General features: G+C 34.7%; 1 protein-coding gene across 2 annotated transcripts in view; it reads left to right on the top strand.

Moving 5' to 3' along the window:
* EPHA3 (EPH receptor A3) overlaps positions 1-14,304 on the top strand; it is a gene marked incomplete at both ends in the record, with an annotated part of 370,237 nt that overhangs the window by 281,574 nt on the left and 74,359 nt on the right. Inside the window, 4 exons of one of the 2 annotated variants that reach the window (XM_079704896.1) lie at positions 1,034-1,158; positions 4,226-4,385; positions 11,946-12,048; positions 12,741-12,808. In XM_079704896.1, the coding sequence (XP_079561022.1) occupies positions 1,034-1,158; positions 4,226-4,385; positions 11,946-12,048; positions 12,741-12,808 (456 nt within the window). Of the gene's footprint in view, positions 1-1,033; positions 1,159-4,222; positions 4,386-11,945; positions 12,049-12,740; positions 12,809-14,304 lie in introns of both variants that reach the window. The other variant, XM_079704895.1, reaches the window with a different exon arrangement.

Genomic DNA, 14,304 nt, shown 5'->3' with positions numbered 1-14,304 from the left:
AATGAGAAGCCCATGCACCACAACGAAGAGTAGCCCCCGCTCACCACAACTAGGGAAAGCCCATGTGCAGCAACAAACACCCAGTACAGCCAAAAATAAATAAATAAATTTATTTTTAAAAAAATAGAAACCAAAGGTACTTTGATGGATAGTATGCATTTTTCTTTTTAATGGAAGGATTTGAAGTATATCTCTTAAAACATATTTAATCTCCCATTAGAAAAAATAGTGACCTTATTATATCTGATCCAAACAGATAGTTTTTTATTCATATTTTATACTTTTGATAATGCATAGAAAAACATAACAAATATAGAGTCATCACCCAATAAGATGCCTCAATATGTGTCTATAGAGTTGTGACACAAAAAGCATTCATTTCCTCAGTACTTCTTACTAAATATATATATTTTTTAAGAAATGAAAATGTAAAAGCAGAGATTTTTCCTGATATATATTTTTATTCATGAGAGATTTTTGTCAGAAGTCAAAATCTACTGTACTATGTCCTAAATCCTACCTATTTTACAATACACTGAATATTATTATTACCTATGGATACCATGGGACTCCTTGTGCATAATGGATTCCAGTCTTCTTACAGAGTTGCATATGAAAATGTTATCAATGAGCTGAAGAATCTGGCATTCATAACTTTGCAACGTTATAACAAATAGGTAGTCCTGATGTTTTGTTCTTTTTTTAATATATCAAATATATTTCATTGCTTACATTATAGTAGCAGATTGAAAACATATGCTCACTTGCCACTAGTCCACCAGCAGCTGAAAATCTCAGCTCATTTTCCATAGGCTTGTATGTACCAAGGTTATAATCCAGCTTCTGAGGCTTGATATGAGGCCATATTAATACTCAAGAACCTTTGAAATGGAAATAGTGCTTTCTTGCCAAAGATTAGAACAACAATAGACTCCATTTGCTTGTTCCCTTGCCTCTCTGCTCTTCTTTACTGCCCTTCCCAATCCGATTAATTTTCCTCATCCCATCATCCCCTCCCATCCTCTCTTTACAGCTCCATCACCTGTCATGACGATTAAGAAAGATCGGACATCCAGAAACAGCATTTCTTTATCCTGGCAAGAACCTGAACATCCTAATGGGATCATATTGGACTATGAGGTCAAATACTATGAAAAGGTGGGGAGATAATGCTAAAGGTTGAGTTGTGTAGGGAAAGAGGTTACCTTATCATGAGTGTGCTCTGTCAGAGAAACCAATGATATTGCTAGCAAGTGAAAGAGCTCTGTTTAGAATTCTAGTCGTGTGATACCTTTGATTTATAGGTAGAGGAGGGTTTAGAAATCATTGTGTCAGATATCCTCCATTCTATAGCAATAAGCCATAGCAAAAGATGTCACTATCAAACGTTAAGTCATCTAGTTATGGTATTAGAGATGACATTTGTGTCCTTGCACACTGAGACCCCTGTTCTACCAACTATTATATAGCGATTCCTTAATCTATTGATGAACTATTCCTGAGTTCATTGCCTTAAGCATCATTTCCTGACCTTCACCCTCACATGAATTTCCTTCAATACAGATAGGAACATTGACTTAATAACAAAACGATTGTGTTATTGAACTGATGATGGAAAGCTTTCTTGACTTTGTACAAGGAAATGTGGGAGTGGGTAGATAATTTTGCCTCACATCATAAAATTGTGGTTCAGTAATGCAATTATAAAAAATAGGTACACGATTATTTATAAGTAGAATTTAAGCCATGGTATTTCATCACTCTAAGTACCACTTATTTCTCCCTGGTTATAAATTATGGCTAGGTTTGAAAGCAAGATGTATTCAAATCTTATCATTAGAGCTGGGTGGTTATATAACTACTAATATGAACATGACATATTCGTGTATCTGCTGCAGTTTACAAAGTATTTTAAAATGAAATAAAAACAAATTGTGAGTTGATAGAGTTTATATTTATAGAATACTTCTGTATACATTATTTTGAGCTGTCTGATAATCTGATGAAAGTGAGCAAATAGGTTCTTTTACAAATAAGAAAACTGAGAGTCGATGGCATTATCTGAATTTCTCACAGCCTCACTGCTAATAAACATTAGATCTTTGTTTTGAAATCTGGCAGCCATGACTCCTCATGTAGTATGTTTTCCCCTGTATTGCATACCTTCCTCTACATGAAAATGGATTACTTTAGAGATATGAGAATTAGTGGTATGGTCAGTTGTCCAAAAAAAAAAAAAAAAAAAAAACAATGTATAAACATTCTTTTGCACTGTGTAGTTATTCTTTTTATTGAAGTTAATGTATTTCACAAATGTGATCCCATTTTTTTTCATACTGCCCCCTACAGGGAAAAAGGTGTGTCTCTTTCACTGAAAGAAAGTGAGACCTTATAAACCTCATTGTGCTAAAATCATAGTATAAATATTATCTCCTAGCTTTCAGTGATCCACTTGGTACTGTCAAGTACTCACTTGATCATGATCTTCCCTTTTTAAAAGTGTAACAAGATAGACTGAGCAAATATAAGAATCCATGTTTTATAGATGACACAACAAAATAAAAAGACAATTAATGATGCACCTTAGTTCAGACTGGATAGCAGAGCCAGGGAACACTCAACTTGTAGATCTATGAAGCTGATTCAAAAATACTATGAATCTACCTTCATATCTTTTACAAACATAAAGCATTTTCTGAACTTATTTCAAACTCTACTAACAAAGCACAATATACATCCATATTTTAAAACAATATTAATTAGTGCAGGAAAAAAATGACTGAATCTATGATTCTCTAAGCATTTAAAAATTGATGCATATTTATGTGTAATGTTATTTTTAATATACTTTATATAAAAATTTTTATAACATACATTCATAAATTTTAAAATTATTTCCAAATATATATATGATGATTAGAAATATTTTGAGCATTTTGCTAGAATTTAAGCTCTACAAAGTCTAGATTTCTTGACTGTTTAGTTCATTAATGATGATAAACAGAGCCATGTTCTGGGTATATGCTTAATAATTTTTTTTAACACATGAAATAATGATTTCCACAAAATAAATATATTCAGCCCTCTTCATTATTTATATACTAACAAATGCTATCTGATACATAACCAGCATTTTTAACTAAAGAGTATCTATAACGCACTACGTTTTTTCTGTAATATTCTATTTAGTTTTGGTTGAGGATATGCATTGTTCTGTATCACCCACTCCAGGTCCCACACCAGGTACAGGGATATTCCACCATTACTTGAAATTAGGTGACCCACAAAGTGCTCATATACTAACGTATGTTAAAGGAAAAACACAATTCCTGGAAGTCCATTTTCGTAAACAAGGCTTGACACAAAAAGTCTTTACAATTAATGTGCAGTGTGAATCTCCTAATGTACAGTGTAAATCCTTTTGGGAAATATTTCTAGACTTTTATCTGAAGATTTTCGTCTCTAAAAACCATAGTGACTTAGATTAAACACAGTGCAAATATAGCTGATACTACGAAAGTTATTAATGTAGAGTTTATACATAAAACCTGGACCTTTTTAAGTTTAATATTTTACAGTTAATGGAAATATTTTCTGAGAATCAGTAGGACATTCCTGTTAAGTTTACTTCAAGGGGGTATTTTCATCTTTGCAAGTTTATTCTTGGAATTAGACTGAAGCTTTCATTCAGTCTCAGCTTTGAAGAGAACTTATTTTCATCCACATATTCAGTAATTGGTAAAAATGAAAACTAAATTTTCCTGCATTATGTGCAGGGAACAAATTATTTTATCCAAGTTGGGAAATTCTGTAAATATTTTTTTGCTTAAAAATGTCTCTATTAGGGCTTCCCTGGTGGCACAGTGGTTGAGAGTCCGCCTGCCGATGCAGGGGACAAGGGTTCGTGCCCCGGTTCAGGAAGATCCCACGTGCCACGGAGCAGCTGGGCCCATGAGCCATGGCCGCTGAGCCTGCGCATCCGGAGCCTGTGCTCCGCAACGGGAGAGGCCACAACAGTGAGAGGCCCGTGTACTGCAAAAAAAAAAAAAAAAAAAAAAAAAAGCCTCTATTACATTCAGAAAGTTAAATGATTGTCACCTCTTTTATCTGTCCTATGAGCTGTGTTAAAAGTTTGAAAGAATTGGTTTTGAGTGGTTCACCTTTTCATCATTTGACAGCATTAGGAAGATTCGATTTTAACATGATTTTTCTTACTTCAAAGCAGGAACAAGAGACAAGTTATACAATTCTCAGGGCAAGAGGCACAAATGTTACCATCAGTAGCCTCAAGCCTGATACTACGTATGTATTCCAAATCCGAGCCCGGACCGCAGCTGGATTTGGGACCACCAGTCGCAAGTTTGAGTTCGAAACTAGCCCAGACTGTACGTACTTTTTCAATATAGTGTATGGGGGAAAGGGATGTTGCAAAGGTGTCTGATAATTCATTCTCACTCTAAGTTTTAGCTAAATGTGATACATTGAAAGTATATTGCTTGGGAACATTTAGTTTAACAATTTTGCATAGCATTGGGTCTGTTTACTTGTGTTTGTGTAAGTGTACATCTGTGTGTGTGTGTGTGTGTATTTCTCTTTACAAATCGAACATATTCTAATGCCTGGAATGCTTCTGATCTCCTATTGGCCATAAATTCCTTTGAGGATCATTATTTAATATGGTAACATTTTTAACTTCTAGTACCTGTTAATTCAGATATTTCAGGTTCATTGTAGGTTCAATGAACTACAAAAAAAGAAACGTGATGATCCATGAGGAACTTAATATTGTTTTAATCCTTAACACGTTTAATCTTGTATTACTTGGAGGTTAAGGATTTTCTAAACCTGATTCATCACCTCATTCACATCCACAAGTAATTTGGTTGGTCCTGTGTGTCTGAAACTAAATTTACCTAAAATTGGCAAACATGTTCCCAGTAACATTCTGATTTTCTTTAAATGCATTCAGTTCATATTAGAAAAACCCTCTGCTAAAATATAAGTTTCAAAAGGGAAAATCATGGCTATGATATTAATATAAAATGAACACAAATTAAAGATTTCATTTAACTTATTAATTAATTAAGAGACTAGTAAGAGAGTAAACTGATTTAAAGAGAAATTTGAAGAACAGATACATATACACATATACATACATATTTGTATATGTTTGTGACTTTGTGTATGAGTGTGTAGACAATCAGGAATACTTAAACAAATTGGTTAATCTGTCCAAAACTGTTAATATACTATAAGACAATAAATATAATGATTGGGGTCATCTTTTCTAATGCACATAAAACAGTCATATCTCTAGTGAATATATCATTCTAGTTCTAATGAGAAAAATCATATATACAACTATTCTTTGTCTACAACTAACTTCATAGTTACAAAACAGGCCAGGAAGACAATCAAAGATGAACACCCTTTAGAAACAGATTATCCAGGGAGAGTCTGACAATGCCTAGCACTCTACCGAAAGGACACCCAGTAATCTCTTTTGACACTTCCAATTTGCCATTTCTCCCTGGCATCTATATTTCTTATTTTCTAAATATTTTATTCATGGTATAAAATCACATTGTTATTGGTATGGTAATATTTTATGCCCAAATTTCATCCCTCATAGAAACATTCAATATTAACAAAAATTATAAAAGTTGTTTAAGTTAATATGATAAAGTAAATATTTTATAGCACACTTTTTGTCAAACAATTAGAAATGCTGTTTACAATAACAAGCTCTACCTTCCACAGGGTATAAGAATCTAGTGTTAGAAATTATTATCTCACAGCTAAAACATGACAATTCTTCTACTCAAAGGAGAGCTGCCATCCTCAAAAACATAAATCTACACACTTGGCACTCCAAATCCACAGGTTCCACATCCGTAGATCCAACCAACCTTGGATCAAAAATATACAAAACTATATCCAATATCCTGTGATAACCCATAATGGAAAAGAATATGACAGAATTTGAAAAATAATCTATATATGTATAACTGAGTCACTTTGCTGTACAGCAGAAATTAATACATTGTAAATCAAGGATACGTCAATAAAATTTAATGTATATTATATAGATATAATATATACAAAAAAATTCCAGAAAGTTCCAGAAAGCACAGCTTTAGTTTGTGGCAATCCAGCAACTATTTACATAGCATTGAGTTGCATTAGATGTTGTAAGTAATCTAGAGATGGTTTAAATTATAGGGCAGGATGTGCTTAGGTTATATGCAAATACTACACCACTTTATGTAAGGGACTTGAGCATCCTCAGATTTTGGTATCTGTAGGGGGTCCTAGAACCATTCCCCCTTGGAAATCGAAGGGGATTCAAGTCTCAGATGTGGAGACTGTACTTCAAGACCTCTCCTAATCCTCCTGTGATGGAATGAATATGGAGAAATCACTCTTTGAGGACATTAGAAACAAAATGCTGCAAAATACCATGGAAATCCATGTGAACAAGGTTTAAAACAAATTTAAAATTTTAGGTGACACAATAACAAAATATAATTGTAATTTAACGTTTGTAATTCTAAATCTTTTTGTAAATTTTAAGTGGCGCAAAGAAAGTTCTTTGTTTTGAAATGATTATAGATTGAATTTTTTCAAACTTTTAAATAGTTATTGGAATTAACAACAAAACCTAGATTTGCTGTAGCAAGAGAGATCACAAATCACAGAAATATAAAAATCAAATGTTTATTATATCATGTGGTAGAAATTAGGCATATTGGGGGGAAGAGGGGCAGAACACCATTAGATAAATATGTATTATATTGATGCATATTTTGGAACATCAGTCTAACCTCTCTTGTTCTTAATTAGCACTTAACTCTATCTGATAAATAAATTTGCAAAAACAACAACAAATTCTAAAATTTTAATGTGATTCCAGATTTACCACAGATATAGTTGTGGTAGTGTTATGCATGATCATCTAATGAGGCTTCAGTGTCTGAGGTTTAAGAAATAGCCCATTTAAAAACTTCAGGGTCTTAGGACTTTTGCAAATAAGTTTTATATTTGCTATATTTCCATTGATTGATAGAGCAGATGAAAAGAGCATAGAGAGAAAGGGAACTATTTTAATATCCTTCCTCTCCTTTTATAAAAATCTTTGAGTTGCACAGTTTGATTTTTTTTTTTTAAATCAGTTTACTCATACTGCTTTACCATAGAATTTTTCCAGACTTTAAATATAAGTAAATATAGGTTTAAAAAGTATCTTTTGTCTTAAGGGATAAAAGACAAAAATCAAAACTCTCCATTTTTATAAATCAAAATGATATATTCATAAAAACTCTAAGGATTTAAGAGTCTTATTTGTTATAGATTGATATTTAAAAGATATGAAAAAGGCTCATGTTTGGATTTCTTTAACAGTTTGCTGCTTATTCTAGTTTTTATTATTTTTTAATTATAAAGTTTTATTCATAACACATATAAATGTTTCTTAGTAGAACATAGTATATTTCTACCTGGAATTTAATTAGTATTTTTTATCTTGTTTACAGTAACAATATAGAGGCACAGTGGATTATATATTTTCCTAAGTTCTTTAAAGTTTCTCACTATTTATGTGTCAGTGCTTTACATTTATTATCATCATTTTACAGAAGAAGAAACTGAGGCATAGAGAGGTTAAGATTTCTAAAGTTATACAATTGGTATATGATCGATCTGATTTTAGAACCCATGTATTTTTGTGACAGTATGTAAAGCATTTTCATAAACATTTCATTTGATCCTGTTCTGTAAGCTATTAAGATACTATGATTTCCTTTTATCCATAGTCTAGGACACAGAGTTTTATATGTTTTTTCTGAGATTGCATAGCTAGTAAGTGGAGTCAGTGAGCCTAGAATCTCCAGATTTTGGAGTACTGATCTAGTGTTGCTACTGCATATTAAAAACAAAAAGTCATGCTAAAAGTCCCACAGAAAACATAGAGTGTATATGAATAAAAGGACTTTCCTAGATCAAAGGTGACATCCACCAAAGCAAGAAGTCCCAGGCTTTAAGAAACAGCGTGACATGTTTGGGAAAACAGGCAGTCCATCTGTCTGGAAAGCCTCAGTGGGCAGAAACTGAATCCAGAGTGTGTGCTTTGTCCCTGAGAAAGGCAGGCACAATGTAGGAGTTAGAGAAAGAACCCTAGAGGTAGCCGCCATGTATTGGGATGACCTTGACAAGCAGCTTCAACTTTCACTGCCTCAGCTTCCCTGTCTGGAAATTGGGAAAGATCATTGTGCATGAGCCAATAGGGTTTTTATGTTGATTAAATTAAATTAATTGTTGTTTGTAAAGTGTTTAAAATATTACCTGGTATAATAGTATAGTAAGCACTCGGGGGGTGTGTGTGTGTGTCTGTGTGTGTGTCTGTGTGTGTGTGTGTTTGTTTTGTGTTTAAATAAATCGTACATAATTTGAACATCCAAGGAATTTCCAGAGCAAAAATATGTGGGATAAAGCTGAGATTTGGAAATGGAGGATTCTACTGGATATTATTATTCAAGAAGATTAGCCCAGGGACAATTTAGTCAGCACTCCTAAATGTTTCAGACTGCCTTTTTGTTGTTTTTAATGAAAACAGTGTGCAGCAACTTTAATCTCTTGGACCCTATTTTTAGGGGACATTAACAAAGCCTGACAAAGGTAGAACGGAATCATTATATAGAGAACTTTATATACCAAGATTAGATATTCATATGTAATGTTGTGGGATATGGAGTACTTTTGCCAATTCTTTACTGGGAAAATGAAATAATAAAAATATATAAAATTTATTAAACCCTTATTGTATGCTTAGCACCGTTCTAAGTGTTTAACTTTAATCCTCGCAATGATCATATTATTATGTCACACAGCAGATTGGTACAAAGCCAGTCATTCTGGTCCACGAGAACGAGCTACTCGCCAGTCTGCTTTAGGCAGAGAGAGCATGTGTAGGATGGACAAAAATGGGAAGAGACTAGAGCCGGGGGAGCAGTATGCTTGTGGGAAAACATATTCAAACTGAATTCCTAAGACATGATAGGTATCAGTTGTTGCCAGTATGCCACATAAAATTATTAGAAACTGTATAACACAAAATTTAATCAATACTATTCATTCAAATGTTTGCCAATTCAGTAACAAAAAATGATCTGATTTGGTTATGTGCTTTCAGATAGTCTCTGGGATTCATAGATATCTAGAGCTAGAGGAGATTGTAGAGAGGTCTAGTTTAATCCTATCTTTGACAAGAAAAGAAATAGAGAATTCTTCTTTTTTCTATCACGTTTCCTCTACCAGTTTCACTGACATTTATTTTACAAACTAGCTAAAATTTACCAGTGAATTCAGAACTTGCTGCTCTTTATAGGTTGCTACAGTAGGCAAAGTGAAAAGCATGAGATAAAGTGAATATTATATGTTCATGGAGCATTATTGAATTACAAGGTTAAGTTATTTTACAAATGATTCACAGATCTATAGCCAGTGGATAGGAATGTATCAGTCCATGTCTTCTGTGAAGCAGATATTAAGGTGGAATTGTGTGAGCTTCAGGGACTGTGGGGATACAGATAAAAGATAAAAGGGGAGGAACAGAAATGGCCAAGCAGAGCCTGAGACTGAGATGTAGGTCAGCCATCTATGAAGACAGAGAGAAGGCAGAGGGTTGAGGAGGAGCACCCTCAGAGAGCAATGCAGCTCTGAGGGTCTCACCAAACCAACGGGGAGCCTCAGCATGAAGATTACCCTTACAGGGCCCCTGCATTGGACAGAAATGGCCTGGCGCCAATCCCCTTGCCATGTTTTGTCATTGAGGAGAGCGTGGCTGCAGTGGATCCTGAAGGTGCAGCAGCTGCGAGCTGACTGCCCACTGCAGGCTTGGCGGTAGGGAGATCCTAGCAGGCACCCCCACGACTGCCACGGTGGCGTAAACAATAGTTTTCTGGTAGTAAAGAATAAAATGCTGGGCTCCCCTGGTGGCGCAGTGGTTGAGAGTCTGCCTGCCAATGCAGGGGACACGGGTTCCTGCCCCGGTCCAGGAAGATCCTACATACCGCGGAGCGGCTGGGACTGTGAGCCATGGCCGCTGAGACTGCGCGTTCGGAGCCTGTGCTCCGCAATGGGAGAGGCCACAACAGTGAGAGGCCCGCGTACCGAAAAAAAAAAAAAAAAAAAAAAAAAAAGAATAAAGTGCTTGCAACAGTTTATATTCTGAGTATACCATCCTGCCACACTCTGAGTTCTTTTTTTCAGGTGCTTAGAAAACTTTTAACAGCCTATCTGCCATGTTTCTTTATTTACATCATTTATTCCCTAAACTGCATTATTTTAGAGAAAAACTTCCAACCTTAGATTTTCATCAGGTTCAAGATGTGATATTGGCTTCTGGAGAGCTGACAGTATAACTAAACCCTCTCTTCTGAGCTTTTCTTTTGATACAGCACTGATTCATTTGTTTAATCAGCATTTACTACAAAAACAATAAATATTAAAGTATGAGTGCATGAGAGGGAATGTTCCAGGAACTGCGTATATTTTAGAGAGTGTAGAGATTAGAATGCTTATGGATTTTGTCAGCAGATGAGCCTGGGGATTTAGGCAGAGAACAGATCCTAAATGGTTTTACATGCATTTTATCTAGAAAGTGATGGAGAGCCCTGCATGAGAATGACATAATCAAACTCATGGCTTAGAAGGAATACTCTGGTGGCCAGGTAGAAGATAGGAAAGGCCTGCAAGTAGAGATCCATTGGGAATTTCTTATTGTAATCCAGGAGAGAAGTGAAGACAGAAACTAAAGTATTTAAAAGAATTTGGTGATTAATTGGATATAGAAAAATCAGGAGAGGGAGAGGACAAGGTGACTTTATATTTATGGTCTACATCTTTGCTACTCAAAATGTTATAGGCTGGAATCAGCAGCATCAGCATCACTGGGGGCTCATAAGATATGCACAGTCTCAGTCCCCACTCCAGACTGACTGAATCAGAAACTGCTTTTTCCAAAAGGTCCTCAAATGATGTATGTGAACATTAAAGTTAGAGAATTATTGGTTTAGATCAAGGGTCAGTAAACATTTTCTGTAAGGGGCTAGAGAATAAATATTTTAAGCTTTCTGTACATACAGTCTCTGTTGCTCCTACCTAACTTGGCTAATTGTAGCATAAAAGCAGCCATAGACAATGTACAAATAAATGAATGTGGCTGTGTTCCAATGTAATTTTATTGATAGACACAAAAATTTGAATTTTATATAATTTTCATATATCACAGAATCTTCTTTTGACTTTTTGCAACCATTAAAAAAATGTAAATTCTTCTAAGCTTCTGAGCTATACAAAAACTGATGGCAGGCCAGATTTGGCTCCTGGACAATTTTTGCCAATACCTCATGTTGGTGAGTGAATGAGTGATGGGCCATCTAGAAAGGCAGGAAATACAGGGACAGGAACAATTTTTTGGTAAGATGTGTTGAGGTCCATAGGACAGGTATTATACCACCTTTTAAATAAATACAGATACTGGAGACTAAACAAGCTAATCAGAACGCTTTTATAGTTTCATTCTGGGAAATCTTACCTATTCCCTATATTTCTCTGATAATTACTGTTTATTTGATGAGTTTCTTGCCAATGAGTATAGAGAAAACCAGTCCAGCATATTTTATGCAGTAGATGCCCAAATAGTTTTGATTGATGTCAATGAAAGCAGAGTATTTAATCTTATTAATCAGAAATTTCAAGTAAAATTATACAAAATGTCTCTTTTTTACACTCAGTGAAGAATTCTTTTTACATTGTATCAGACAGCAAGCCATATTTTAGGTAAAAGCAAAATAAATAGGACTTAATTTATCAACGTTTTCACGTAGATGTTAGTTACGATGTGTTAATGCCTGGTCATTTCTTATTTTTTCTCTCCAACCTCACAGCTTTCTCCATTTCTGGGGAAAATAGCCAAGTGGTAATGATTGCCATTTCAGCGGCAGTAGCAATTATTCTCCTCGCAGTTGTCACCTACGTTTTGATTGGGAGGTGAGTTCACAGTCTGTTTTATGACTCACTTTCATTATTGCATTGCTTGCTCCCCTCAGTTGCCACTAAAATATGAAAAGTGTGGTCAGTAAAATATTTTAACAATAAGAATGTCTCCACTTGTATTGTAGATCTTTCTTTTTTTCCTCCCTTTCTTTTGATTCTCCATCTTTAGTTTTGAGTTTCTTTTTTTCATTAAATTCTTGCCCCAGTCTCCAACACCCACCACTTCTTTTGACCTCACTCTTGGTTTTTACTTTCTTTTTTCAATTATCCCTTCTCTCATCAAATACACCCCAGATTTCCCTGACACTTTCTCACCCAGAACACTGGTAACACTGCACAGCACTAATCACTAACAATGAAAACTTTACCCTTCATTCATTCTAACAGCAGTCGTTTAAAAAAAATACTATAAACACTTTCTAGGGCCATTATAAAAACTGAACTGAAGGGGTCTGCACAGTGGGGAAGCATCTCTCCATATCTCCTCATTAGGCAGCTCTCCAGGGTCCCCAGAGAAAGAGGCTTTCTCTAGAGGATTTAGAAAATATGAAGTCATTAAACTTTCACTAAAGCACTTAATTGTTTGTGCAAAATGCTTTATTTTTTGTGCTTTGCACATTCTGAACATAGATAATTGTTTTAAGTATATTTTCTTTCTGTGTTCTCTTCCTTTGATTTACCTCTAGGCTTTGTGGCTATAACAAGTCAAAACATGGTGCGGATGAAAAAAGACTTCATTTTGGGAATGGACATTGTAAGTTTCTAAACTATTTGCTGCCGTTTTGGCTTTACCATTTCAGTTTTAGCAGTTGTTGATTTGTAATTGGATAACTTCCCCCCTGACAAAGAGAATTCAAAAGTAGTTTTATGGGAAAATTGAGCAAGTCAAATTTATTTTAACCAGAGAAGGGAATCCACGGCTCTGCATTAAGTAATTTTTACATGGCTGCATTTCAGCATACTTAAGCTAACGTGAAGGGTAACTGGTGGTTTATATTTAAATAATGCACATGATGGGGAGTAGATACTATAGTTGGCTCTGCGTGGCTAAAAGGCAAAGCATATCTTCAATTTCCTTATTACTAACTATTTGCTAAAATCTAAATAGGAGCCTTTTCCCTTTCCTAACTGCCAAGTAAATATAAACAACCTCTGTTTATGTGAAACGACTTACTCCACTTTGTCAACCAACCAGGGAAGAGCCTTTAGAATAAACTGTTTATTTTGGAGTTATATGATATTCAACTGGTAGGAAAGCCAGGGCTTTTGTCCCTTATTTTAATACCAATCAATTTAGTCTCTTTTTAATATTTCTCTGAAAGAAATACTCTTTTAAGAAACAAAGTGTTTATATCTAATAAAAAGACTCATTTTTTTTTCTTCTGGTGAAACAAATCATTCCAGGTATTTTGCTTTTCCAAACTATGGCTGGGTTATTGTGGCAATTACTAATCATCAGCCTTAAAGGGAATAGCATGTTCTCATGGAAATTAGTACAGAAACCATACTCATGCCTATATGCTCTCAAATAATCTCAATGTAACTAATATAGTCTTGTAAGCATTAGTTTCTTTGGCTTTCACTTTTGCTTTCTGAAAATAACTTTCAGTTCAACATACTTTGTGTCAGTAATTTGCTTTCCATCTAAAAGTTGTAGTTTTACAGTAAAAACTTGATGACCTGTTGCTACCATGTAGGAGGAATATAGTAGATGGAAAAAAAAACAAAAATGTTTTCCAAAATGTAAATTGAAGTAGGATGGAGAGAATGGCAGAGTTTGCAGAGAGCACTGTTTGTTTTGTCCATCTCATTGAAGTCATTGTAGAATAATTCACAAAAAAGCCCAAGTGTCTCCTTCCTAATATCAATATCTCATTCCAGATTAGTTAGGTTACCAACTCAAAAGTCTTAAAAGAGTGCATGAACAAATCACAGGATATTTACCTAGCTTTTTCTTCACAATCCCACAAAACACTGAGTCACATTCAACATGTATAAATTAGTCAGAGTAGTTGCATTCCTGTGGATTAAGTTGTTCTTAATCTGAGTTGGACAATCGATGTAAATATTGTCTTTAGGACAAGACCATATTGATTTGGTTCTTTATACAGGAATTATACACCTCATGAACTTGCAGCACTGATAAATTTCTGCGTGCCAATTGTAAGCAGGTTTCTCTATCACTTCAATCTGCTTTAGCTGTTGCTTTTTATAGTGGAGTTTGTTGAAACTTTAATTTTCTTCAAATGC

Source organism: Hyperoodon ampullatus (genome assembly GCF_949752795.1).
Source record: "Hyperoodon ampullatus genome assembly, chromosome: 5".
In the NCBI taxonomy this organism is placed as follows: domain Eukaryota; kingdom Metazoa; phylum Chordata; class Mammalia; order Artiodactyla; family Ziphiidae; genus Hyperoodon; species Hyperoodon ampullatus.
Note: the sequence above shows the minus strand (reverse complement) of the source record. Positions and strands in the feature narration are given on the sequence as shown.